We start from the raw sequence: 25,758 nt of genomic DNA, 5'->3' as shown, positions 1-25,758 counted from the left end.
CTTTGTTTTGTTTTTTGACAGAATGTTCAAAAAATTATTTTTTATATGTAACAGTTTCTTCACAGAACTGTGAAAACTGTCTCTAAGAGAAGTTGTGACCCTCGCCACTTGTCCAGCTCAGCAGGAAGATAAGTGCATCGGAGTCTCTGGTTTCAGAAACAGATGCTTCACAGTTCTTTAACCTGCATCTTCATTTAATGGTCAGACCCAGACTTTACTGCTTCGGGATGGGAGTAGATCACACTGCTGAAAACTTCATTCTTTGGTTCCCACATGAAACAGCTTTTTTCAAGAATACAGTATTAATGTGATATATGGAAATTGATAAATATGATCTAATATTTATATTCAGAGAATATCTAAGAAATATTCTGAGATTTAGTGACCACCAAATATTCTGCTGTTTGTCCAGCACTTCACTATTTTCCTGTTTTCCACCATTAAACATTTCTGATAGCAGAAGCTGTTACGGCCATCTCTTCCACAAACCCCACCTTGACTGGAAGTCTCACTCCTCAGGGTCGTCTTCACCACTTCAAACACATCCAGGTCAGAGCAACGCATGAGCTGCTGGTATGCGGCGATTCTGACCTCAGTATCCTCCTGGGAAGAGCTGTACAGCTGCAACAGCACAGACCTCTGAGGGAAGGAAATCTCTGTCAGTACTGACGTTCGGCTCCTATTCACCTCCTCACCTTGTCATCTCCACCTCAGCTCACAGGGAATTGATTATCGCCTCACTTAACCATACAGCTCATGAAGGCTTGTCTAAGAATATGGTGAGCATAAAGAACACCAAGGGTGGTTTCTTATGATCTTTTAGCACAATTTTATTCAACTGCTGGCTTAAATATTAACTCTGAATTAACTCACATCAGCTGAGCAGGGAAAGCGTCTGAAGGCATGGATTGCAGCAAGCCTAAGCTGCAGGGCTGCTGAGGAGCTCAGCATGCAACGGCTTAGCAGGGGAATGAAGGCAGAAGCAGACACACCAGTGTTTCCCACTGATTTTAAAGCATAAAGAACCTGGTGGGCAACATAATAAATGCAAATTGGGCATTGTTTATGTAAATCCTCTCACAATTCATTGTGCATTAAATGGAGAGTGAGATGAAGTTCTAGGTCACTGCATTACCTCTTGCACCTGAGTGGGTTCTTCTCCTTCACAGCCCTCCTGAAGGGTTTTCTCAAGGATCTGCATAAAGGTCTGTACCTGAGAAAGCTCAGTGCAGGAGTTTTGAGACCTCCGGCACAACTGATAGACTAGAGATGATCCAGCCAACAGAGTCTTGGACCGCAGCTCTGGGAGCTCTGTTAAAGCCTAACACAAAGAGCAGACATCTGGGTAACTAACCTATTTCATGTGAGTTTTGATGAGAGACTTAGGTCATCATGAGTGTCATCAGAAGGTTCCTACATTGATGGAGGAGATGATCTTTGACGAAGGATGAGGGACGAGGGCTATTGTGGTAAGGAGAGAGAGAGCCTGCTCTTCTTCCACCTCTTTGTTCCTCATCAGGTCAGTCAGTAATATGATGCAGTTTTCAGATCCACATGCCGGCAGTGCATCCAACAGCGGCTGCCTGTCCAAACAATTAATCAACATCAGTATCAAACTGCTCATATATACCTGATTATTTTAACTTAAGCTATAACTAACTGGACATTTCACTGGGCACCAAAATATTTTAGGTCATCATTTTTATTATTCTTCCTCACAAAGTTCCAAATTTCACATTTCACAAATTAGGAGTGTGACAAAAAAAATCAATACAGCATAGTATTGTGATATTTTTTGTGGTGATATTGTATCAGTACAGGGACACTAAAGATCAATATTTTATCAAATAATTTGAAATACTCAGAGAATTCTATGAACAAGATGGCTTATTTCATGCAATGCCATCCTGAGATTATGTTAGTTAGTAAACTGTTCAGCCAAAAAAACAAAAACAAAGCATCCAGCACTGGGAACACTTAGCTTGACAAAGCTACCTCCTAATTCAGAGCAAGCTAATGCCTGAGTGCCCTGATTAAAATAGGGCAGCAACCTCATTGCATTTAAAATCGGTGGTTGCCTACTCAATGTGTTCCCTATTCCGGGGTGGTGAGTAAATGGTTGCCCAGAGCTTGTTGGTGTTGCACACTCAGAATCACTTTTTATTACAAAGCTATTGCACAGGTCGCCTGATAGGAGGCAACCTTTCTGCAAATAGTTGCAGTCGGACTTGGAGTTACTGCAATCACTCTCAGAGTGGTTGTCTGAGAGTGATTGTAATTGTTGTCTGATTTCTAAATGCAGACAGATTGTCAGCATGTTGCCATGAGTCTGAATGAGACTGTAAATGAGCACAGCTGGGTGCCAGGGGATTGTTTTCTGGTTATATTCCTGTGGAACAGGAAGGCCGTTAACCTTAAAGTACACAGATTGATATTAGACTGATTGTGTCTTATAGCAACAATTATGAAAGGTTTTAGTAACCATCTCATTTTGCAGTAAAAACAAACAAACTGAATTTGATCTCATTAGATATAAAACAGACATGGACACAGTTGACCTTTGAGGACATAATTTGCATAAAAAGGTGATGAATCACACATATGTTATTACAATACTCAGCATATCAGAAAATGACAAAAAATTGCAAAATTATTATATCTTGAGTAAAGTATTGTAATAATATTATATTGCCATGAAGTCATGCACTAAACCACACTGCACACTATCTGTTCTTGCCGCACCTTACTGGCAATTCCTTGCTAATTGCTTTCTGTTACTCTTGTGAGTAATAAATCATTAATCCACTGTGATAAGGCCAGATTTGATATGTTTAATAGACAAGGAGGTGACCCTGTCCTTGGGCCCGCTGGGTCATTTCAGTCACAGAATATTGTCTAATTAAGTTGGCTGTTATTTTAGCTTTACTCCAACTAGCAGTTAAGGGAAATATGTTTTATTAACTGACACGTGCAATAGTCATGGTGGAGACAATCTGGACTCCCATGGGCTAGTGGTCTGCTGATCTAGTCTCTGAGAACAAAAGAACTCAGTCCACAAATGGACTGCAAAGAGGAACCATAAAGCTTTCAGTATCAAAAGTGTTGTTCCTGGCCTATAGATTCTGTATACTCATATGTTTACAGAATTTTTTACTGGCGGTAGATTGACAGGGAACTCAAGGAGCAACCAAAAGATACTCATTTATAAAACTTCTGGGATATACTGACCAGTCATTGCGGCACTTGAAAGAAGCTTCTTGCCAAAGTGTCTTGAGCTGAGAGAAAGTCAGATCTTTCAGCTGGAACACCAGTTGAATAAACTCTTGTGATACCTTGGAGCAGAAAAACCAAACATATATAATATGGACTAAAGTTGCTGCTAACATATAGTGAATGTCAAGTATCAGCTTTTCAAAAGTGTTAAAGTAGAAAAATGAACCCTTATAGAACTGTGAACCAATCACTTGATCTTCACACTATAAGTTTATCATTTTAATGAGTCTGGGGCAGGGGTCAGCAACCTTTAACACCCAATGAGCCATTTGGACCCGGTTTCCACGCAAAGGAAAACACTGGGAGCCGCAAATACTTTTTGACATCTAAAATCAAGATAACACTGTATATATTGTTTTTTACCTTTATGCTTTGTGTGAACAACTATGGTTTGTTGCTTATGAAATCCATGAAGTGCGAAAGAGAAAATTACATTTTATTTATGTAATTAACACATTTTGAACTCTTAAAGAAATATAACAAAAGGAAAGACACCCATCTGAACTAAAATGATCCATGTAGCAAACAAAAACTGTTGTGAGCCGCCACCCTTATATCACCTTTGGGCTTTTGGAGCCTTGACCTGGCTTTTAAAAAATAATTGGAAAAAAAGCACTATGCTGCTAAAAAATTAAAAACAGATATTTGCAAAATTCTGCCTAAATATGTATTTTACCTGGTTAATGTGTGTGGCGGGGCGTGGTCTGCAGCGCCGCTGCAGGGGAGGCGGACGCACCTAAGCGGTACCCGCAATCACGCCTTGTCGCCTTAACGTCTGTACCATCTATGCTGTTGTGTTGGTATGTGTCGGGCTGTATGCGTACAGAAACCGTGTGTTAAAAGTGGTCAATAAAGAGACGCTGAAAAGCATGTTCATGGAGACATCGTCGGGTCTGCCGTGGTATGTTTACAGTGGGACTTCTGCTCCTGAACCTCTGTGCACAGCGTCTGCAAATCGGGGCTGTATGAAGTCACCTTCATCTTTACGCAGGACTGTAAACTGCCATCTGTGAGGCGTGAGCGGTGTTTGTTTTTAACATAGTTCATGGTGGAGAATAGCTGCTGACATAATGTTGATCCGAAGATCCATAATTGACCTACCTGGAGTGGAAAGTCTCGATAAATGCACGGCGTTTCGGCGGGTATACCGGCTTCCGCGAGTGTGACGCTTATTTTGAGCGATGAAAAAATAGAATAGAATAGAATATATTTTTATTTTTATATTTCAATATCACAAATATTCCAAACTAACATAAATAAAATGCACTTCAGCTAAATACTTCTAATTTATTTTCCCAAACCATGCGGAGCCGCACTTAAAGGACTAAAGAGCCGCATGCGGCTCCGGAGCCGCAGGTTGCCAACCGCTGGTCTGGGGAAAGTCTTTATAAACCTCCCATGTAAACAAGTTGCCAGGCTGAGCAAGACTAACCTTTAGAAAGGATATTCATAGTAATCACTCTCTGAGCTATTGCACCAAAACCTTCAGTGGATGTCCAGCCATGAATTACATATACAAACACACCTTCAATGATCTGACATGGTGCAGTCAATGTAAGCTATTCACAGTCACTGCTGAAGAGGGCTGCAGTATAATTGATATAATTAAAAGATTGTGACCTGCTGCATTTATGGCCTACCAGTTGTGGGTCTGAGGTGAGGCTGCATAACATCCTGACAGTCTGACCAACTTCCTGTGGTGTTGCTGGTCTAGTTTTTCCCAGCCTTGCAGCTCCTTCATCCTCAAACTGAAGGTCAGCTGGCACACGAGTGCCTAAGGAATCTGCAGGGACAATGAGGAGAACACGAATCAAGGTCTCTGAAAGGGTAAGAGCCAATGCCACAGAGATGCGCACTGGCTAAGACCATGGATGCGCTCACGCTGTTAAATTGTCAAGTGCAAGAGAGTTCTTTAGCAGACATTTTGAGCCCAGTTTACCAAACTTTTTGTGCTTCTGCAGACTTCATGTGAGGGAAAGACCCACAGTTCACAGCATTTTGAGGCAAACATGGGGTTAGTGTATTATAAAACAGTAAACAAACAGCCATGGGTGGAGTAACGGAACCCCAAGATTTCATGAAATCAGAGAGATGCTTGGTATAGCAGTCAGTGCTGACCCATTCCTATGAATGCCATTATCAAACCCTCATTAACTCACACAGGTGACATGTTTGGGACATAGGGTGGTGAGTGGGATTAGATTCGATTAAGGTGACTGCAGAGTCTTCTGACCTGCTCCTAGAGGACTTCCTGGCTGGGCTCTGAGCAAGAGTAGCTTAGACACTGTTTGGGTTTTCACCATCCCTGTAGTCCTGGACCATGTCATCATGGATACAGCCTCAGTACAGTTAACCTCTTCCATTACAGAGCCATGGCGCTGAGCACACTGTAGCTCCAAATGCATTGACTAGCAAAAAAGAACAAAAAGACAAAGAAGAAACAAACTCATTATCATTAGAATATGACTCAAATGCACACTTTAATATATGTTCTAATTCAGCTGTGCAGAGGACTAGCACCATCACTCCTTTTTCTGCCTTTTCCTTAGAAGTATTCATTCCAAATTACAGGAATTACACCATAAAATACCACCATGTGCATGTTTATTCCCAACTTTGTCAGTCACTAATTAATGACATATCAACATTTCCAAACACTGTTGAGAAAGATCCCTAATCTTACTGTGTCTTCACTCAGAGCAACTGAATGAGGCCAGAAGTTTGCCAGCCTGGACTGATGGCACTGTTTTAGATCCCTGGTCTTCAGCAGTATGAGTCCTCGCCTCTCGTACCTGCTGATGCAGGTGCCGTACACATCCGTCTGAGGAAAAGAAAGAGTGAACGAAAGTTAAATACGCCTGGGAAGAATTTCTTCATATACATGCATATTTAGGAAATGAATGGAAACAAATTCGGTTTCCACTAACCCACCTCATTTTCTAATGTCAGTTTGGAAGCCATGGGGGACGTCTGGAACATGCTCAGTAGAGCCCTTTTAATGTTCAGAGCCCACACCTGCTCCCCCTCCTGCAGACAGAGGGCCGTGACCTTCCCCCTCTGGAGGGAGAACTTGAGGCGTGTTCTCTCCAGTGACTCCCTGGGAAACAAAAACACCAGATGAGGCCCCCACAAGACCAGGGAACACAGACAAGTGGAGCATCTGAACGGGGAATCAGATTCACAGGAAAAACATCTGCAGCATTCCAAAATGAGCGGACAGAATGGCATACACACACATGCAAAAGGAAACAGAAGAGAAGGAATTCTGCACTCATTCACTCGCCATCATCTGTGAAAACACACCGGACTGTATTAAATCTATACATTGGCTTTACCTCAGACTTTTTAAATGCTGCACAGAGTGCTCCTTTTGAGGGGAAAGCCGTTTTATCTGTGGATTCCTTATCTGTAGAGATCAAACATGCACATTAAATATCAGATTTTTTGTTATTTAATAATGCGTTTTTATTGTTGTTTTTTGCAAAAACTATTTTATTAAAGCTGACCTGCATCATTAGGTGACACTTGGAGACCACGTCAATATCAACCAGACAGTCCAAAGCCAGACCATTCCTGCCACCAGTGGAGCCGTGAAGGGTGCTGGTAATTGTCGTGCTATACCTGTAAGTGTATCTCACCCCTTTCTGATAGAGTAATTCAGAGGTAGGAAATCCTAGTGAAAATAATTTAGCAAATAAAACACAATTAAAAAATTGAAAAGGAAATTTTGAGGGAAAAAACCCTCCTTGTCAGTGTGCATGCATCCATAAATCTGAGATCCATTAGACTAAGTAACAAAGATCTTACCAGAACAACTTAAATCACAGAGATTTGGTTTCCCCTGTAGGCAATCACCTACTGAAAAGGAAAAAAAACATCTCAGGCATATCGACAGAACATTACAGCCCTTGTCAAACTTCTATACATAACATCTACTACAGCCAAACCCTGTTTTGACTGGAAAATGAATTCACTCTTCAAGAACTAATATAACAAAGCAAACCATAAAACTTACCATGTAGCAGGAGAAAAATAAGTACACCATTGAAGAGTAACAACAATACTGCCATAGCAACCCACTACAGGTCTGGCTGCCTCCGATCCTCCACATATGAGTGAGATGAAAACCAAGCACTGTTCACAGCCACTGAATGACCAGGCTTGTACATGGGCTTCCTCTGTGACCCATACTGCTCACAGCAACCAATCAGGAAATACCTTCCAAGACTGAAGCTACAAACATTCACTGAGCCAATCACTTGACAGAACACCGGGCCTCACAAAACATCAAGTTTTCTTACACCCTTGTTGACTTGGACAGACATAAGACATGAACCACGTAAAGAGAGAATTTCTTTGCAAAGCTGGCAGCTGCACGGATACTGAGTTGGAGACTGGGGTGTTTGCAGGATTTTTAAAATGGGGCGGCACACAGGTAACTAAGTAAGAAATATAAATACCAAACCACTTAAAATTGGTAGGGTGTGGTTCAAAGCTCTGTATGGCATTTTTTGAAAGCCTCTAACAAGCCTGAAAGTCAATATTTGGTGTGACCATCTTTATTTTTCAACACAGCTTTCCTGTAATTTCTTTAAGTAATCTTAAGGAATAGTCCTCCAGGCCTCTTCTTTGGATGTTGGCTGCTTTTTGTTCTGTTCTCTGTTAATGTGATCCCACATTGCTTCAATAATGTTGAGGTCCGGGCTCTGCGGAGGCCAATCCATGACTGATAGTGCGCCATTGTGTGTTTTTCTACCCAGGTATGCTTTACTGCATTGGCAGTGTTTTTGGGATCATTGTCGTGCTCAAACAGATTCCAGATTGTATACCTGATGGTACTTTCCTGTGTTAATTCCATTCTATAAGTCCATCAAGTTTAGCAAGATCTCCACATCTCAGCATCACTGACCGAAATGCAACTCAAAACCATGACACAGCCTCCACCATGTTTTGCAGATGACTATAGACACTCACTGTTGTAACTCTCGCCTGACCTCCTCTGTACATATTGATGATAATTCGAACTGACATTTTCAAATTTGGATTCAACACTCCATCAGACACGTTGTCACTGATTTTCAGTCTAGTTATTTTGTGATCTGGCATATCTCAGCATTTTTTCCTTGTTTCCAGTCCTTCAGAATGGCTTCTTGACAGCCACCCTTCCAGTGAGACCATTTCTGATGAAGCTTCAATGAACAGTAGATGGATCAACTGAAGGAGTAGTTGCATCTCTCATTTCCTGCATCAGGCCTTTGCTGGACTTTGCTATTTTTGAAGGACATGCTTTCAGATATTGTTCATCTACTGTAGGTTTTTAGGCCTGAACACACTATGCATCCTGAGATAGGGCAAGCTTTTAGCTAATAGCTCTTTGGGAATCACCTTGTTAGTGCAAAAATACTATTTTCTGTTATCTTTGGCATTTTTTATAGATCTAACTAATGGAATGGTAACAAATTATGTTTTTGTGATAGGCTGCTACTAACAAAGTGTCAAAAGATACAATTTAAAACTGGTTCTTTGCTAAGTTGCCTGTTATGTGTACACAGAACACGGGTTCATCCCTTGTGTTCGTTGCCTTTTCCGTGCTTGGATGATTCATAGGTCAGTGTTAAGTAGCTTTAAACAAACAAAAAACATTCCTCTAAAAATGGAAAGGTACAAGGACTGGACTGAACATGAGTGAAAAGCAGCCACTGTCCAAAGAATAACTCTGAATGACCTTCAGGCATCCTGGAGAACTACTGCTCAAGAGAAGAAAGTCTGGCTCACTTGAAGCAAAATAAAAAGAAATGAGGGGTGGCGGTATGTGGCGGAAGACTTTTGCACAGCTCGCGTAGCTACTAGTGGGAGGAGTAATCAAACTTTAGATGGGAGTGGTGCCATCCCATGCCCCCCTTTAGCCACACACATTTCTGACACATATATATCAGACAGGAGTGCTAACCTAGGCAAAAGGACTTTCAGAAGAATAATTTCCTTATACTTATACACTAAACACTTGTTAGTGAACTGAAAAGCTGATCTACAAACTTTTCAGAAGACAAAGAAACACAGCTGAGAGTAGTTAACGCATGAAAATAGGGACATCTAGTGTTTGTGTGGTATGGATAACAAGCAGGTGGGGAAGTAGAGGCTCTGGCAGCTATGATGGCGTTTTTACAGAATTATTTTCACCCCCACCACTCGGCCACGTTCCTTATTCTCAGACTGAGCTCAAACTAAATTATACAACACGCCTTTCATCCCCATCTCCTTCCCCCATCGTTTAACAGGCAGGCTTCCAGTGCCACCTACTTTCCACGATGCACCCAACCCCGCGGTCCACGCCCGTGCTGCGACGTCAGTCACTGCGAGATTCTGGTCCGCGCGGCATTCAAGACTCTGAAAAATCGTATTTTACAACTTCCTGTAAAAAAATATAGACATTAACCGCCTTTTGCCGCAAATTTCAGGCATGACTTTGCACAACTATTTAGCTTGTTACCTTTATAGCCATAAGTATGATTTAGCGTTTAAAAAAATGACACGTTCACAGGTGTACCTACACGATGATATCTTCAAATTATGTCAGTTTTTATCTTCAGTACATGGGTGAGTTTGCCATATCTGTTAAATGACACGGATGTGGGTATCTGTAACAACAAAATCAGAGAATTATCCAGAGCTTTGTAGACATTTGTACCAGTGTACGCCACCAAAAGGCGTTCACCGATGAGCCCGAACGCATCGTCAGTCCGGGACCAGGGGGCGTAGGTTTGACCGGCTTCTGGGAGGCTCAGACACAATGAACCGTCAGACAGTGAGGGGTACGCATGTTGGACCGGGAGAATTAACACGGTCTTAGTGTGTTATTGCATGTAAACGTGCCGTTTCTTTGTTTTATCCAGTGATTCTCAAGCTGCTGAGACGCTGTATGGCGGTAACAAGGCTCTGCTGGAAGCGGTTTGTTCGTCCAGTTTGATGAAAACGAGGTCGGGATAAGACGAACGTTACCGTTAGCCCCTCCTGGTCGATTGTTTTTTAACTCTTGTTTTTGTTTTTTAGCTAAATACAACAAAGCAAAGTAGATAACGATGTCGCTGATTGCGTCGTCTGATTATTTCGCTGCCGAGTGTCTGGTATCGATATCTAGCGGTCCTGTTCTACACAGACCCACCCCGGTCGCCCCCGCCAACCAGCCTGCCTCGGTGGGCCTGCTCCCCGGGGAGCCCGAAGGGTCGAGTGAGGACAGGGAAGTGCGGGACACGCTGAGGCTGGAGGGAGCTAACGTGGTGGCGGTGGCCGGTATCCTCACCGACCTACACGGCAAGTTCCGCCCCATGTCGGCCTATTCGGAGAACAGCAACTCCTCGTGTGGTGGGGAGAGCGGTTACACCACGTTGTCCGACCCGACCACCCCTACCATGACCCCCACCGCCACCCCGGTCCCCGGACAGCAGCACCAGCAGCGGGCCGGGGGAGCAGGAGGAGGGGTGAAGCGACACCGGTGCACTTTTAACGGATGCGACAGAGTTTATGGGAAATCTTCCCACCTGAAGGCACACATCCGGACGCACACAGGTATGGAGGGGAACGACCACAACACATCGGTCATGTCAGCAGTTCACATGTCATGTATTTACACAGCCTTAGCTAGACCCTTGGCATAGCTCAACTTTGTACCCCCAACTTCTGCTTTCCTCGGTGCCATGTAAGCAGACGGTTTTATCGTTTAATCAGACCTATATGAGGGGTGGGAGTGCTGTGCCTTTCACTAACTACTGTAAGCGTGCCTGCTGGCTGCTTCTTTATGATTTTTTTTTCTTTTTAGAACTTGTTAAAGTAATTTAGCCAAACAAAGGGGGAAACGCTCCCCTCGGAGTCTGACAAAGAAGTAAACCAACAAAAGAACTGGGCTGGACGTTAAAACCTGTGACGAAAGTCTTCCTCTCGGCTGGATTTGCATATGAAATGAACGTAAGACGAAACCTTAAAGTTGAAAGCGCTGAAAATGATAGTGGGACAACGTAAAAGGCCTCAGCAAGTGCTTGGCGCTGTGTAGTTTTTCTCTGGGCATCACACTCTAACCCTCACGTATGCTGACAAGTTGAAATCAATCCTCCGCGATGTGTAAATTATTGATCAAATGTATTGATATCCAGTTCTGGATGCGCCACCCCTTTGCCATATATAGGTTTTTCAACGCATTTGGGGTGTTTTCTGAGTGAATACGTAATTACACGTCACCATACACCTCACCCATGTGTTTTAATTATGTAATAAAGGCAGATTGGTTGTGAATAGTTCATCCGTCAGAACGATAGCGTAACTTTATTAGTGACTTTAAGTGTGATTTTTCTCGCAAATCATTGGATTTGGCGTGTCCAGTGTCACTGAGCAGGCGCAAATGGATTAAGGGCAGGAAACGGCTCAAAGACGGTGTTGTGGGAACGCCCACAGAGTTCTGCAGCAACAACGTGGCCAGGCTTTGTGATCTTGCAAATGGCACCGAGCATCCCACTCGCTTATCCTGGGTTTGACTCGTGTTGCCTGCCGGAGATTAAGCCTAGTAGTAGCCCAGGAAGGCTAATCTTAGCCATCTAGATCCTATATCTTTTTTTCACGTATCTAAATATACGTGAAAAGTGGTAATGCAGGTGTTACATTTGTGTCACTGTGTTTAAATCGATCTGATTTAAGTAATCAGATTAACAGATTCCTTCATTGTGCAATAACACAAACTGTAAGCATACAAAACCTGTTTTTCCCTTCCTAGTTCATTTGAAAGCACAGAATAATGTGGGCTTCAACAGCGACTTATATCTGAGGACTACACAAAAGATATGAAGAATCAGTTTGATGTGATGTATTAGAGGCAAAATAAAGCACACGTGCGAACTGAAATGACACGAAAGTGAATTAATCCAGTCCATGAGTTTAAATTTTGTCAGCTTTTACTTTGACATTTTCAATCCATACTTCATGGTTTTACCTTTTCACATGTAAACATTTGTTTTTTATACATTATTGAATAATGTGGAGGTTTAATGACCCGAGGCCGTGGGGCATTTTTGGCAGCAGGAACTGTTCACTTTTTCTGACGTTTTATTTCATAGTTAGGCTGTTAGTTGCAGAAATTTGCACCTTAACCAATCATAGATCAAAGATCAGTGAAAATAGTGCATTTTTGTTTCCTTTTATGTATGCAGTTGTTTATTGTAAAACCGATTCTCGTCAGAGAGAAGGGAGTAGCATTTCTGTTCCCGTGTGTTTGTCTGTTTAGTCATGAAACACCGTCTTGTGTGCTTTCTCTGCAAACCTGGCGACTGATTTCTCTCTGCTCTCTGTTGCCTTCGTGTCCAGGTGAGAGGCCCTTTCCATGCGTCTGGCCTAACTGTGTGAAGAAGTTTGCCCGCTCCGATGAGCTCGCCCGCCACACTCGCACCCACACAGGGGAAAAACGCTTCCAGTGCCCGCTGTGCAACAAGCGCTTCATGCGCAGCGACCACCTGATCAAGCACGCCCGCCGTCATCCCGACTTCAAGCCATCCATGTTGGGGCGCAACAGGGGCGCGTCCTCAGCTTCTGATCCGGACGTGCACAATTAGGGTGGCGTGGGTTTGCTGTGCACTGACGGGAGCACAAGACGGTCAACGTTAGTTTCAAGTGAACCGACTACAATCAGATCCACTAGTTAGGACTTAGCATTGCTGTGTTGCACTAAAAACAAATGTGCACGTACACACAAACATACACACGCAGAGCTGGATGCGTCTCTGTGTCCACACAGTTGAGTCACATGAACACTGTCCACCCACTCAACAACAACCAGGGTTGGGTTTGAAAATTGTTACGAACCTAAGAGAACCGGGGACTCGTTAAGAAATGCGGCTTTTGGTTCCACTTGTCGTTTCCTGAAAGCAAGACTTTGGACCTACTGTGCTTCCATTTGCATCGGCAGTTACATGAGCGTGTGTGTGTGATGTTTACAGTATGGCAGACTAGGCTAAGCCTCAGAAAACCCAATAATGATAGAGTGAAATGTAATCACTGCAGTTAAGGAAAGTTAGAGGCATGAAGGTAGACTTACTGCAGGATGATCTGAGAATGTAGTTTTTACTGTCCTGCATCAGTAGCAGTGATATTAGACCACAAAAGAGTTTTGTGGATGAGATCCCAAGAATTTAATGCCAGGTATATCACATAAAAGTTGCAAAAGTCCCAGCATGCCTTGGAAAAGTACTAAACGGTGTTTTGCAACATAGCCTGCTGAAATAAAAATCAGTAGGTTTTAACTGCCATAGAAGTGAAACACACACAGCTAGCACAAATATTGTATTTCGTTTAAACCAAAAAATCAAATCAAGAATACCTCGTTGTGGATATCCACCTGATGGCAGCATACGTTTATCACAGGAATTCTTTTTTCTGCCTTTCGTAAAATTTTGATCTCAGGATTCGATAAGAACGAGAATCACGAAGCAGATTTCAGTCGATTAAAATCAAACCCAACCCTGAAGGTAACCTCATCGTCTCAAACTGAAACACTTTCACAGATTGCAGGGATTTCTTTATATTATTGTCTGTACAAATCTGCACATTCATCATCATCATCAGCCAAATAATCCTCTGGTTTTCTTGTGGTTCATTTCTACCTTGTTAGTAACCTTTATTTACCATGAGTAGCACAATATTGGGATGTTAGATAGTGAGGCGATGGATAGACGCTTGTTAAAAATCTTTGTTTGTTTGTAGCTTTGCTGATATTAAGTTCTAGCGGTGACACATTCCTTCATGTTTTTTTAATACGGCTTCAGTAACCATCTCCGTTGAAGTCAATATTTTTTCACATATATCCAATTCAAGTGTAGATCAAATACTCATTTTAGCCTGAAAGTGGATCGAATTTCAATGTAGAAGAGTTGTTTGCACGCCATCATTAAGGCTCCACCAGTTATCATCAATGAAATGCTGACACATAATACACAGCAGTATTATGTCTAAACCTGATGCAAATGTATATAAGCTTTAAGCTTTTAATGTAGAAAAAAAATGGTAATGCTACTAGCAGAATAATACACGTGATGAATTGTAGTCCTTATATTAGGGGTAACATACAGTACGTATGCTTGATAGAATGGCATTGCCTGTGAGTGTTGGTGTGTGCGGTTTATTTTAGATTTACCTTTTTTTTTTTTTTTTTTTTTTTGTATTGACAGAAATGAGAAATGTTTTGTATGCAAGTTGATTTTTTTAATTTATTTTTTTTTTCGTTTTGTTTTTAAGCCTGCTGCCTTCAAAGTAAAAGCATTCACTTCCTCATCGAGGGAGAAAGATGACAAAATATAGACACGTGCCAGTTATTTCTTTTAACAGCAGATAAATCAGAGTCTTATGAGTAGCATCGGGAGAGGGGTGGGGCAAAATCTTACTGTAACTGATTATGTGGAAACCAAAAACAAATTCTGAGAAGATTAGATCAGTGGAACGTTTTTTTTTCCCCTCATCTACACATTATAAATGTGGGCTGTGCAGTCGTGTCACTGAAGCAGCCATTAATAATACTTGGGGATGCACTGATTGTGAAATTCCAGGTCGGTTCCAATGTCGGAAAAACACAAAATTTCCCCGATATCCAAGCCCAGTATTTTTTCTACTCTTGTGTTTAGTTTTTGTTGTTGTTTATGAACTCTTTTATGCCCTGGAAACAAAGTAGATCCCAGTTAATTTGACACAACAGATAACTATCGGTAGATTCAGTCTTATATCGGTCATCGGCCAGTCACAGTTTTTGCTTGTATATCAGTGCATCCCTGATGATAAAAGTTCCACCGGTGTTTGATTTGAATAGTGATACACAAATGTGGATTTGATCGGAACCTGTTCGGTAGATTTAGGGACGCTGGCACCTAAATCTATATGAAATGATCAGTTTCGATTTCAGGAATGAACCCATCCAAAATATTAGATCCACCATTTACCAAATCAGTCAAACCTGTAATGTATTTTATGTACTTATGACCCACTTGTAGTGTCCAGGTCTGAATAGAGAGTGTGTGTGTGCATGTGTTATTTCTTTTTTTAATATTTCCACTGTTTGTCCCGCTTATGGACATATTCCTTTAACTCAGTGAACACTTCTTCAGGAAACTTTGAAAGCCTTAAACTATGTCATAACTACTTTGCACCATGTTTACAGTTGGATCATTGTATAGGTATGTGTGCCCTCTTGCAGGCGCATAACAGAAACTCATTATGCAATAAGCACTTTTTTCTCACAGGTATATTTTGCTGGATAGTGTAATGGCTTGCACTGTTACTGTGTTACTCCAAGTGGGCACTGTGGAACTTTGTGTTGATAACCAGTGGTTTTTAAAAAAACAAAACAAAAAAAACCCTGCCTTTTCCTTTCCTTATTTTTGTGTTTTCTCAGTCATCCAGGCCATCTCTTTTGTTGTGTAATGTGTCTAGATGGGATTGGCTTCCCCAGATCTGTTTCGCTTTCCTCCACATTAAGATCGGCGCGATTGTCTCGCTGATTCGTGTCACGCCGTCTTCGTTTTCCCGTCGATTTCATTTTAATTGGAGCTGTTTTCTTTGAAGTGAATGCCGAGCTTTTGAAAGTTTTCGGTTGCTGCTGGCAGTGACCTTGAACGAGTGGACTGTTTATCAGAAGAGCAAACGCGTCTGATATAGACTCTCAAGCTATATTGTCACAAGAAGAACATACCTCACAGTCAAAACAGTTGTTTTTTTTTCTGCAGTGTCTGTGTAAAATCCATCCAACCAGTCTTTCAGAAATTCCTATAAAACCATCGAGCCTTGGATTTTTAAGAAAAGAGTTGTTTTTATCAGCCAGATGGCCTGTTACGTACCCTCGTCCTTACTGACTCAATATGCAACACCTTTACTACCTGTGTAGCTGCTTCTTCTTTTCCTCAGTGACCTGTTGTTGTGAATAGACAGTAGCAGTTTAATCTCCATAGTCATTAAAGCTCAGATCTACAAAGGGTTAAACTTCACTACTCGCTGGAGCAGAAGTTGAAAAAGGGGGCAATTAAATACAAAGTAAAAATATTTGCAGACTGTCATTTCACTGAGAATGATGATTGAATATGTTCAATCCAAAATCTGTTTGCTCACATCACTGAATGTGGCTTGGAGTTGAGTCCATTTCGGATTTAATTTTTGCTGCGCCGCCTCACCAAGAGCTGGGGGCAAAAAGGCATTTTCTTTTTTTCTTGTCACCACACTATCTCAGATATGCACATTGTACAGAAATGGATGTTCTTTTTTTTTTTTTTTTAAATTGATGCTAATTTTTACATTAATGTAATTTTTTAAAAAGTCCTCTTATCAAAGCTTTAGATGTGGAGGAACCGTGGAACTAAATAATTGCTGCAGCAAGCTGTTTTGATATTTATATTCTCAGGTGTCTTAAATTTTCGGCATTGGAGTTTCAATATTTCCTGTGCGACACAGAAGTACAAAGCATGGTTTTGTTTCTTATGTTATGCTGATTAATTTATTACATATCGAAAAACTTATATGGTTTGTGTGGTTTAATTATTCTTTTCATAACTCATTTTGTGATATGGAACAGTACTAATATTAAATGTTTCCAATGTTTGCTTGACCTGTGCTATTTTTAAGAAATAAAAATTAAGTTCATCTTTTATTTGTGCATTTTTTTTTCATCTGTCTAATGAAGACGGTGTAAATTATATAAATAACTTAGCAATACTGTATTGTATGCTACAAGTGATAACTGTTAGCTATTGCATATTATTAGTATTAATAATAATAATAATAATGGATTGCATTTATATAGTGCTTTTCGAGACCCTCAAAGCGCTTTACAATTCCACTATTCATTCACTCACATTCACACACTGGTGGATTAGTTAGTGTGAATTATTAGTAGCCCATTGGCTGTATTATATAGCGCTTATTCTGTATGACCAGTAGTTTGCCATTATTTGAGATCTAAATCAGCTTCCTAATTATTCGTTGTTGATAGTAAATATGTTACATGAATTATGGTCCTAATGTGCTTTGTTCTGCGGACCATTTAGGGTATTATTAACTCGCCTAAAAAGATTTAAAATATTATATTTTAACTAGTATCCAACTAACTAAGTTAATGCCTTTCACACTAAAATGATATTATGAGCAACCCTCCCTTTAGGGATAAACAGGCTCACTACCCACTTTAATAGGTGCACTTTGCAAATCTCCTTTTCATTCATTCGCCCTTAATTATTTGTAGCATGGATTCAACAAGGTGTTGGAAACCTTCCCTGTAGATTTTGGTCCATATAGTCTTCCTCCCCTCATCCCAAGCTGTTTGGGACAGATGCCTGCCCCTCTCCCAGCTTGGTTCTGCTGGCAGTTTCTTTCTGTTAAGAGAGTTTTTCCTTCCCACTGTTGCCAAGTGCTCGTCCAGAGATGGTGGCTTGATTGTTGGGGTTTTCTCTGTATTATTGTAGGATCTTTACCTTACAATGTAATGCACCTTGAAATGACCTCTGCTGTGATTTAGTGCTATATGAATTGAATTGAATTGAATAGAACTGAGCTGCAGATTTGTTGGCTGCATATCCGTGATGAAAATCTCCTGGTTCACCACATCCCAAAGGTGCTCTAATGGATTGAGATCTGTTAACTGTGGAGGATATTTGAGTGCAGTGAACTCAACTCAAGATTGTTCAAGAAACAAGTTTGAGAGTATTTATGACATTGTGTTCCGGCAGAAGATGGAAAGACTGTGGCCATAAAGGAATGGATTTTGGCAAGTAGGCTTTGGTGTTCATACAAGGCTCAGTTTGTACCCCAAAGTATGCCAAGAAAATATCACCAGCCTGAGTTGTTGATACAAGATGTGATGCATCCATGCTTTTGTGTTTCTTATGCCAAAAGCTACCATCCAAATGTCACAGCACAAATTGACACTCAACATACAACAGAATATTTTTCTAATTTTTATCCAATTTTGGTGAGCCTGTGTAATTTGCAGCCTCATTTTGTTCTCGGCTGACAGGAGTGACAACTGCTGTGGTCTTCTGCTGCTGTGGCCCATCTGCTTCAAGGTTCAGAGATGGTCTCTCACAGACTTTAATAAGTGCTTGTTTGAGTTACTGTTACCTTCTTATCAGCTTAAAGCCATTCTATTCCGACCTCTAGCATCAGCAAACTGCAGCTCACTGGATATTTTCTTCTTCTCTGTAAACCATAGAGACGGTTGTGTGGGGGAAATCCCAGTAGATTAGCAGTTTGTGAAATACTCAGACCGTCCAGCACCAGCAACCATCCTCCCCATTCTGATGCTCACTTTGAATATATCATAACTCCATCTACATACGCATACCTACATACAGTCCATGTATTGTATACAAACTCAAGCACATTTGTTGTTACAGAATATGTTTTTTTCCAGGTTAATCAGCAGATTTGTTAAACATTTATCTTTATGCTATAAATGAACTACAACACAACTCAAATGTAGCAATAACTTCTCAAAAACTATGATGCTAAAGCTACTTTCAACTACACTTAAAAACATAGCTTAATATGCTAATAGGCATGCTAATCATAGGTTAATAGCAGTATGACTGTAGTATTTCCCTGAAGGTTTTCAAAGAGCATGTCATACTTTATGAAATGTCAACTATTTCAGTGAGCAGAAACCTCAATTAAAGGTCACAGTTCAGGTGGCTTTAAGCAAAGCAGTGTACCTCCCGTGACTCAGTGCTCTAGCTAACATGGCATTTGAACGTGGTATTAAATGTGGTGTTACTGTGAGGAGAGGAGTTGTAGTATATGATCAAGGACTCCTTCTTGTCTCCAAGAGAGCTTTTTCTCTTGAATTGGCATAGTTCACTCCAATAATGCATTTTCATAGTGTCGCCGCCACGCAAAAACATCTGCTTCCTTTAACTGCTGATTTTATATTTATAATATAATTATAATAGACTTCTATAACACAGCATCTATAACAGCTATGTTTCTTGCCTTTATCTAATAAAACAAACTGACTGTCATTACTACAGTTATCACACCAGATTAAATAAAACAGAAAATAATAGACTTGGAATTCATGTTTTAATAAAGATACTTCTCTCCCTATAAGTAGATCTTTACATAACACGAAAGGAAACTATGATGCTATATATTATCAGTATCCCATAATTAGAGCCCCACACAAATATAGGTTGGGCCATGTTACTGACTCCATTATGTACAATGCTCTCAGCACTTTTGCAGCAGAGGACACGTCACACCTGAACACACAGAGTTTGGTGCGTTCAAAGTAAGTCTCAAAGCAGTTTGTGAAGTACATTATTGTAAAGATAGTTAAAAAAAAAAAGAGGTCCCGTTGTTTCATTTTCCGTTATAGCTCTAACAAAGGTTGAATGTAGATTATATATAGTCTCTCAGTTTCTGTCACCGTCAACCTTAAAAAGTTTTCTGCATTCATAATTCCATCAATATTAACAGGATCTCCAACACTACTAAATGCAGCTCTAAACCATGACAGAGCCTCCACCGTGTTTTACAGATGGCTGTAGACACCCACTGTTGCAGCTCTCTCCTGGCCTCCTCCATACACAATGACAATGATTTCAACCAAAACTTGTAAATTTAGAGTAATCTCTCCATCGCACCTGTTCCCACTGATTTCCAGACCAGTTATTGTGCAATTTGGCATATTTCGGCCTTTTTTCCCTGTTTTCCTTCCTTAAGAATGACTTCTTGACAGCCACCCTTCTGCATTGCCATATGTTCCTGCATGTTAACTCTGAGGAGCACTTCCAGGCATTTATCACTTAAACTTGGCTGGATGTTTAATCATGGCTACACACAATATATTGTTCCTAAGCAAACTTTATTTTGGAAAAACTCATACACTATGATTTGCCAGTCTTGAGGTGTGGAAGCCAGGATTACTAGGAAGTCCTCAAACAACTTCTGACTTGACTCTGGATCAGCTGGTCTGTTTATATAATTATGGCTCTTAAACGTTTTCTTTTTTCTTTTTTCGTCCCCTTTTAAAAAAAGAATTCACACCGACACTCCAGGAAGGTTTGTACACAAATATTATTTTTATTGATATCTGAAGCTGGGACTAGACAGCGTTCCATCTCAGAAGAAAAAGCACACACACCACACAGGAAAGGAAATGAGTAGAGTTAAATGGGGCCGCAGCCCAGGCAGTGAGTTCAACATGGCACACGTAAACATCCTCAGAGTTCATATCACAGAGGAGGTGGATTTGGGACTCATGATGAGCCACATGTCGAAATCCTACTTCCTCAGAAGCTCGCGGGGGCGGTGGGGGGCACCTATTGCAGTTCTTGCTGCACCACCTAGAGGGCGACAGCAGCCATCATCATTTTAAGTCCATCCCTGTTGACTATAGGGAAGCTGTTTTTAACAATGAAAGTCCTCAGTGCACAGTTTAAGTCTGCACGTGCTTCCAGATGTTGCAGTGTCAGAGGAAGCAGACGACCTCAGCTATAGTCACAGTCACCGTCTGAATGTCTATAGCCACAGCCTGCAGCTGAGAGGAGGACTGTGAAAAATGTGAGCAAGCAAATACATTTTTAAAAACATATTTTAATGGCTTTTCCAGCGCACAAATGATCAGAACAGAATTATCCCAAAAGAGCCTTATACTATGAATCTGCATTTCTCAGATTCATATGCTCTTCACTACCTACCAGAAGGCCGGACTTTCCAGTATGACAATATGCACGAGAACTTCTCAAGCTTCACCTTCCAGCCAGTGATTGAGCTCTCTTAGCCAGGTCTGTCTGCTGTGCTCCTCTGGAACTTAACTCATCAGCACCCAGTTTCAAACTGTCAAAAAAACTTCCAACTGGTACCAGTTTTATCAGAAATCCAGAAATCTTGTGGGCATTTTTACTATTACGGATAAAATGTGTGCTCACATTTATGAGATTTTCAAATGTCACACTTGCCATTCGCAGCTGTCAGTGTAGCATTAATGCTATGGATGACATCCTCTCCCTTTGGTCTAAGACTGGTTTCAGATTTCAGGCGAATAAGTGGCTTTCCAGTTTCCCCAGCCTTAAATGATGTCAATAAATGTTGTTGGATTTTTGTTTTTAAGGTGAAGTATTCGTAGAACTGTAAACTGTGAACTGGACACACAACTGACATTAAACACCGGAATACAGTAAATCTATTTTTAAGCACAGGTTCTTGGTTTCAGGAGAATTTATTGTGTATAAGAGGAAAGGGTGAAGAGAGAGCAAGTGACACGGGAGCGATGCATGGGCTCTGATTGCGAAACCAAAAATGACAAAATATGATTCAATGAAAAAGTGATCAAAGACTGAATAAAGACTCTGGTTACGGAATCAACCACATTAAGCAGAATTATCGTAATGTCTCTGTTAGTGTGTGGATAAGAGGCTCCAGGTCATTTAAAGATCACCAGGCTTTGCGAGTCTGCAGATTTAATATCACCATTAATGTTACTGTTTATTATTTTTCGATGAGATAATGTCTCGCTAAAATGAATAAAGTCATCTGGCAGCTGTAAGTGCAGTTTTTATTCTTTCTTTCTATAAGATCGGTTGGTGGAAGTCAGTTTATTAGATGTCAGTAATACGTAAAGTAATTATAACGATGCAGGAACTAGTGAGTACTGAGCAAAAGTCCCGAGTCACCACTCATCTTTTTATATTTTGCATACATACATAAAATTAAATTAAAACTGCTAATTTTTTCAGAGAGTCTGGGGAAGTCTTGTTAGGACCACTTTCAAAATAACAGAAATGTCAGTCTCCTCGGAAGCAAAATACAAAGAAAGGATGTGTGGCTCAAAACTTTTGCCCAGTATTTACCTATAAGTTAATTTTAGGACTAGCATGATGAATAGAAATGACCGACTTGAATACAGACCCCGAAAGGTATGGGGTGCGTTTGTAAAGTGAAACATGCTGAAATTAACGGCAACATTTTTTCCACATTTAGCTCAAAACCTTACAAAAACATGTTTTTTCGAGTAATTTTTTACAACATTTAGTAAAATATTTGTAACTTTTCATCAAATGTTAAATATTAAATCTAAATGTTAAATATTAAATCTAAATGTTAAATCTAAATATTATATTTAAATCTAAATGTTAAATGTTAAATCTAAATGTTTAGGCTAATATGCAAATTTATTGTACGGATCAACGGAAATACCAAAATAAAAGCTTCCCGAAAACCTCCGGTTTACTAAATGTTGTAAAAAATGACTTGTTTTGAGCTAAATGTGGAAAAATGTTGCCGTTAATTTCAGCATGTTTCACTTTACAAACGGCGCCCCATAGAAAGGAGAGCGGTCTCCTGTCTGCGTACGTGTTTTGCACGGACAACAAAAACGTTTCCGCACGGACGATTTTAACAGTCGCACTGGGTGAGAGCGTGCCGTTACAACAGCATGGCGTCATGTAGTGGTAACTGAGCCGGTGATCGCTTGCAGCTTTGTTTAGTAACGAACATGTCGGGAGCGTCAGGCGGAGAGAAACGTCCTCCTCCGAACTGGATCCTGCAGCATCCCGCGGTGAGTGTGAGAGCAGCTCTGTGTGTGCAGGCAGGGAGTCTGCCAGGAACGTACTGTGAGTAATCTGTGTGTGTGTGTGTGTGTGTCAGTACCAGCAGATGAAGGACCTGCAGATTGAGGACAGCGCTCAGGTGCATGCAGCTTTTCTTGTATACATGGATCTTACTGAGGGTGAGTTTGGCAGGGTTCTGAAACACGGGAGTCAGTTTGAGATTCCCTGTGTAGCGTATCCTGGACTCCTTACATCTCCCAGCTCTAATTCCTTTCTTACAGGAAGAAAAACCTGATGTCATAACTTAGGCTCACACTCACACTGAGCTTCTTGCTCTCTGCAGTGCGGCGCTGGAAGGAGGTGTCCTGCGTGAAGAGTTCTGAGCTGCAGGTGGTTTTGCTGGAAGCAAGGGAGAAGGAAGGAGCGCCCACTCTGACGATCCTCCCCCTGCCCGCTCACCAGTCTGTGACTCACAAAAGGTGTTAAGACACTGGTCAAGCTCCCACACTTTTACCCTCACAGGTTACCCTGCCAAACCTCTGAATCTTACGGCTTCTTCCTTCTCTGCTATGCAGCATACGACACGTCCTGGACAGGGGCTTTCCTGTGCTGCTGTGTGCAGTAGCAGCTGACTCCACGCTGGTCTACCAGAGGATGACGGATGGCCTGGTGACACCAGACCCTCCTGTAGGACCTTTTCAAGATATGGGACGCCGGCAGCACCGGAAGAGGCGGCAGCAGCGCTGAGCAGCTGACTGAGAATGTGATGAATCGCTCAAAGATGGAAAAGAGCCCCACAGGACCCCTTCAGGGGGAGTATGTGATTGTTAGGATGACCTTGTGGCAACCTCTGGCATCGTGAAGTTCACCTCAGATGCATGTTGAGAGGTTAAGGCGAAAAGAGATAAAATTAACCTTAAGAAAAGGGTGCAGAGATTAGAAGTAACATTCCTTTTTTAATGACAGTTGAGCTCCTGTTACAATATATGGAGTGGTTTGGTTTGTTTGCTGCGGTGTATGCACACTACAGAGTTGACTAGAAGCTTTCACAATGAAATCAGGGATGCCATATCTCGTTTCCATGCCTCCAAAGAAACCTTTCAATGGGGCCGGATGAGTCAGCATCCACAAAGCTTACAGCTTTGCCAGTGAGTATATGTGATAAATTACAGGAAAAGTAGTTCCTGAAAAGGTAGTTCATTACCTAGACTGTCCTGCAAATATAAAATATCCATTTTTTGTTAATTCAAGGAAAATGATCTTTATTTGTTTGTTGTAAAACAAAAACAGACATTTCTATAGTAGATAGTAGGAAAACAGAAACTTATTTGTCGTTTAATTGTTTATCTGAAAGTTAATTACTTTGATGTGTGAATGGAAAAGCTGTAACACTTATGAAAATACAGCTAAAAGTTCATAATCTATGCACTCCTTGAATTTTCCAAAGCTGTCCAGTTGGTTAGATCGGACACTTCATTTCATTACTTTCTGGTTCATTCTGTAACTTTTCTGCATCTGTTCATGAGGGAAATGTCTCTGTTTGTGTAAAAAAACAACACAAAAAGGAGACACAAGGTCATAGTGTCTCAAGTCTAATATTTTGGGGAGGTGCACGTGTCCCCTTGAAATTTACGCCTATGGTTTGTAATCCATGTCAGCACATTGGTTTTTGACAATAATCCCTTAAACACAATTATTAAGACCTACTATAAATGTCAGTGATTGTTTTATTTATTTTTTAAAACAATTGTGCCTTATTTTGAAATAAACATCAGGTGTGAGAAAGACTAATAGTTTCAAATGTATTCTTTCTTAATTTTTTTAATTTATTTTTTTTAAAGGACCTAAGGTAAACATTCTGTTTTATTCTTTAAAAACTTGGTGCCAACGCTGAAGTGTGATTTGAGGGATTTTATGAATGTTAAAGGTATTTTTCCACAGCAGGCATTTTGGCTGGAAATGGTAAGTAAACAGGTGTTACTAAATGCAGAGCTTTTGTTAATGTTAGTAACAAAAATGGCTGCTGAGTTAGCAACTAACTCAGCTTGTCGATAAAAGTGGCAAATTGTTTCCTGCTTCAGTTTGTAGACTTTATAAGTAACAAAAAAATTCCTTTATTAATTTTGGAGTGCAGTGCAGAAATGCCTGTATTGGTGTATATGTAGTGTGTTTGCCATTAATTAAAAAACAAGCACAAGTTGTGCTTGCAATGATTTTGAAATTGAGGCCATTAAATATTGTGTCCACCAGAGAGCACTGACGATCTTGTCAGCGCAAAGAATGAAAGATGTCGACAGTGATATTAAATAAGTAATTATTGCTGCTCATCAATCTGGGAAGAGTTACAAACACTTTGATGTCCATCCTCCTCCTGTGAGAAAGATGCATAATGATTCGATCTAAGCAGTGGACATCTCAGTAAACTCAGACCGTGCAATCTCAGACTCTACATCAGCCTCAGCGTGTAACATGTTAAACTTCATGACAGTAAAGTTAGAAACAGACTGACCAAGTACAGCTTGTTTGGAAAAGTTGGCAGAAGACCTGCTCACTTTGACAGAACATGCCAGCCCAGCTCCATCTGAACAAACACAAGACTTGGGCAACAACGTCCTCTGAACAGATGAAGCCAAAGTGGAGATATTTTTCCACACGTTGAAAACCAAACGGCATACCAGCACAGAGACCGCCTACAAACTGTCAAGCACGGTGGTGGAGGGGTGATGATTTGGGCTTATTTTGTAGCTACAGGAGCACCTTACATCCACTGATGTGTCGACCATGAACTCCACCAAAGTATACTATAGTAAAACGTGGCCATCTCAGCGACAGCAAAAAAACGGGTCACGCAGCAGTACAATGATTCCAAGCACAGCAGCAGATTTACAACAGAACGGCTGAAAAAGAAAACAATCAAGGTGTTGCAATG

General features: G+C 40.9%; 3 protein-coding genes across 3 annotated transcripts in view; 2 read left to right on the top strand and 1 right to left on the bottom strand.

The window, feature by feature from the left end:
- Positions 1–7,419, bottom strand: part of LOC101474939 (uncharacterized) — a 42,287-nt gene extending 34,868 nt beyond the window's left edge. Inside the window, exons 1-13 of the mRNA XM_076877146.1 lie at positions 7,289–7,419; positions 7,081–7,131; positions 6,780–6,946; positions 6,609–6,679; positions 6,205–6,370; positions 5,957–6,094; positions 5,507–5,681; positions 4,914–5,056; positions 3,229–3,332; positions 1,418–1,583; positions 1,136–1,321; positions 874–1,026; positions 495–639 (exon numbers count right to left, since the gene is read on the bottom strand). Coding sequence (XP_076733261.1) covers positions 495–639; positions 874–1,026; positions 1,136–1,321; positions 1,418–1,583; positions 3,229–3,332; positions 4,914–5,056; positions 5,507–5,681; positions 5,957–6,094; positions 6,205–6,370; positions 6,609–6,679; positions 6,780–6,946; positions 7,081–7,131; positions 7,289–7,343 — 1,720 coding nt within the window. The 5' untranslated portion in view covers positions 7,344–7,419. The remainder of the gene's footprint in view (positions 1–494; positions 640–873; positions 1,027–1,135; positions 1,322–1,417; positions 1,584–3,228; positions 3,333–4,913; positions 5,057–5,506; positions 5,682–5,956; positions 6,095–6,204; positions 6,371–6,608; positions 6,680–6,779; positions 6,947–7,080; positions 7,132–7,288) is intronic.
- A 2,547-nt stretch (positions 7,420–9,966) lies between these two features.
- zgc:153115 (Krueppel-like factor 9) lies at positions 9,967–16,936 on the top strand. The gene is made up of 2 exons (XM_004570504.5): positions 9,967–10,839; positions 12,622–16,936. The coding sequence occupies exons 1-2, from the start codon at positions 10,353–10,355 to the stop codon at positions 12,864–12,866; spliced, it is 732 nt and encodes a 243-aa protein (XP_004570561.1). The 5' UTR covers positions 9,967–10,352; the 3' UTR covers positions 12,867–16,936.
- A 5,690-nt stretch (positions 16,937–22,626) lies between these two features.
- Positions 22,627–24,616, top strand: tsen15 (TSEN15 tRNA splicing endonuclease subunit). The gene is made up of 4 exons (XM_004570505.4): positions 22,627–22,837; positions 22,927–23,008; positions 23,173–23,308; positions 23,405–24,616. Exons 1-4 carry the CDS (start codon positions 22,775–22,777, stop codon positions 23,574–23,576), a joined length of 453 nt encoding a protein of 150 aa, XP_004570562.1. The 5' UTR covers positions 22,627–22,774; the 3' UTR covers positions 23,577–24,616.
- The last annotated feature ends 1,142 nt before the right edge of the window (positions 24,617–25,758 follow it).

This window comes from Maylandia zebra, linkage group LG18 (genome assembly GCF_041146795.1).
Source record: "Maylandia zebra isolate NMK-2024a linkage group LG18, Mzebra_GT3a, whole genome shotgun sequence".
Classification (NCBI taxonomy): domain Eukaryota; kingdom Metazoa; phylum Chordata; class Actinopteri; order Cichliformes; family Cichlidae; genus Maylandia; species Maylandia zebra.
Note: the sequence above shows the minus strand (reverse complement) of the source record. Positions and strands in the feature narration are given on the sequence as shown.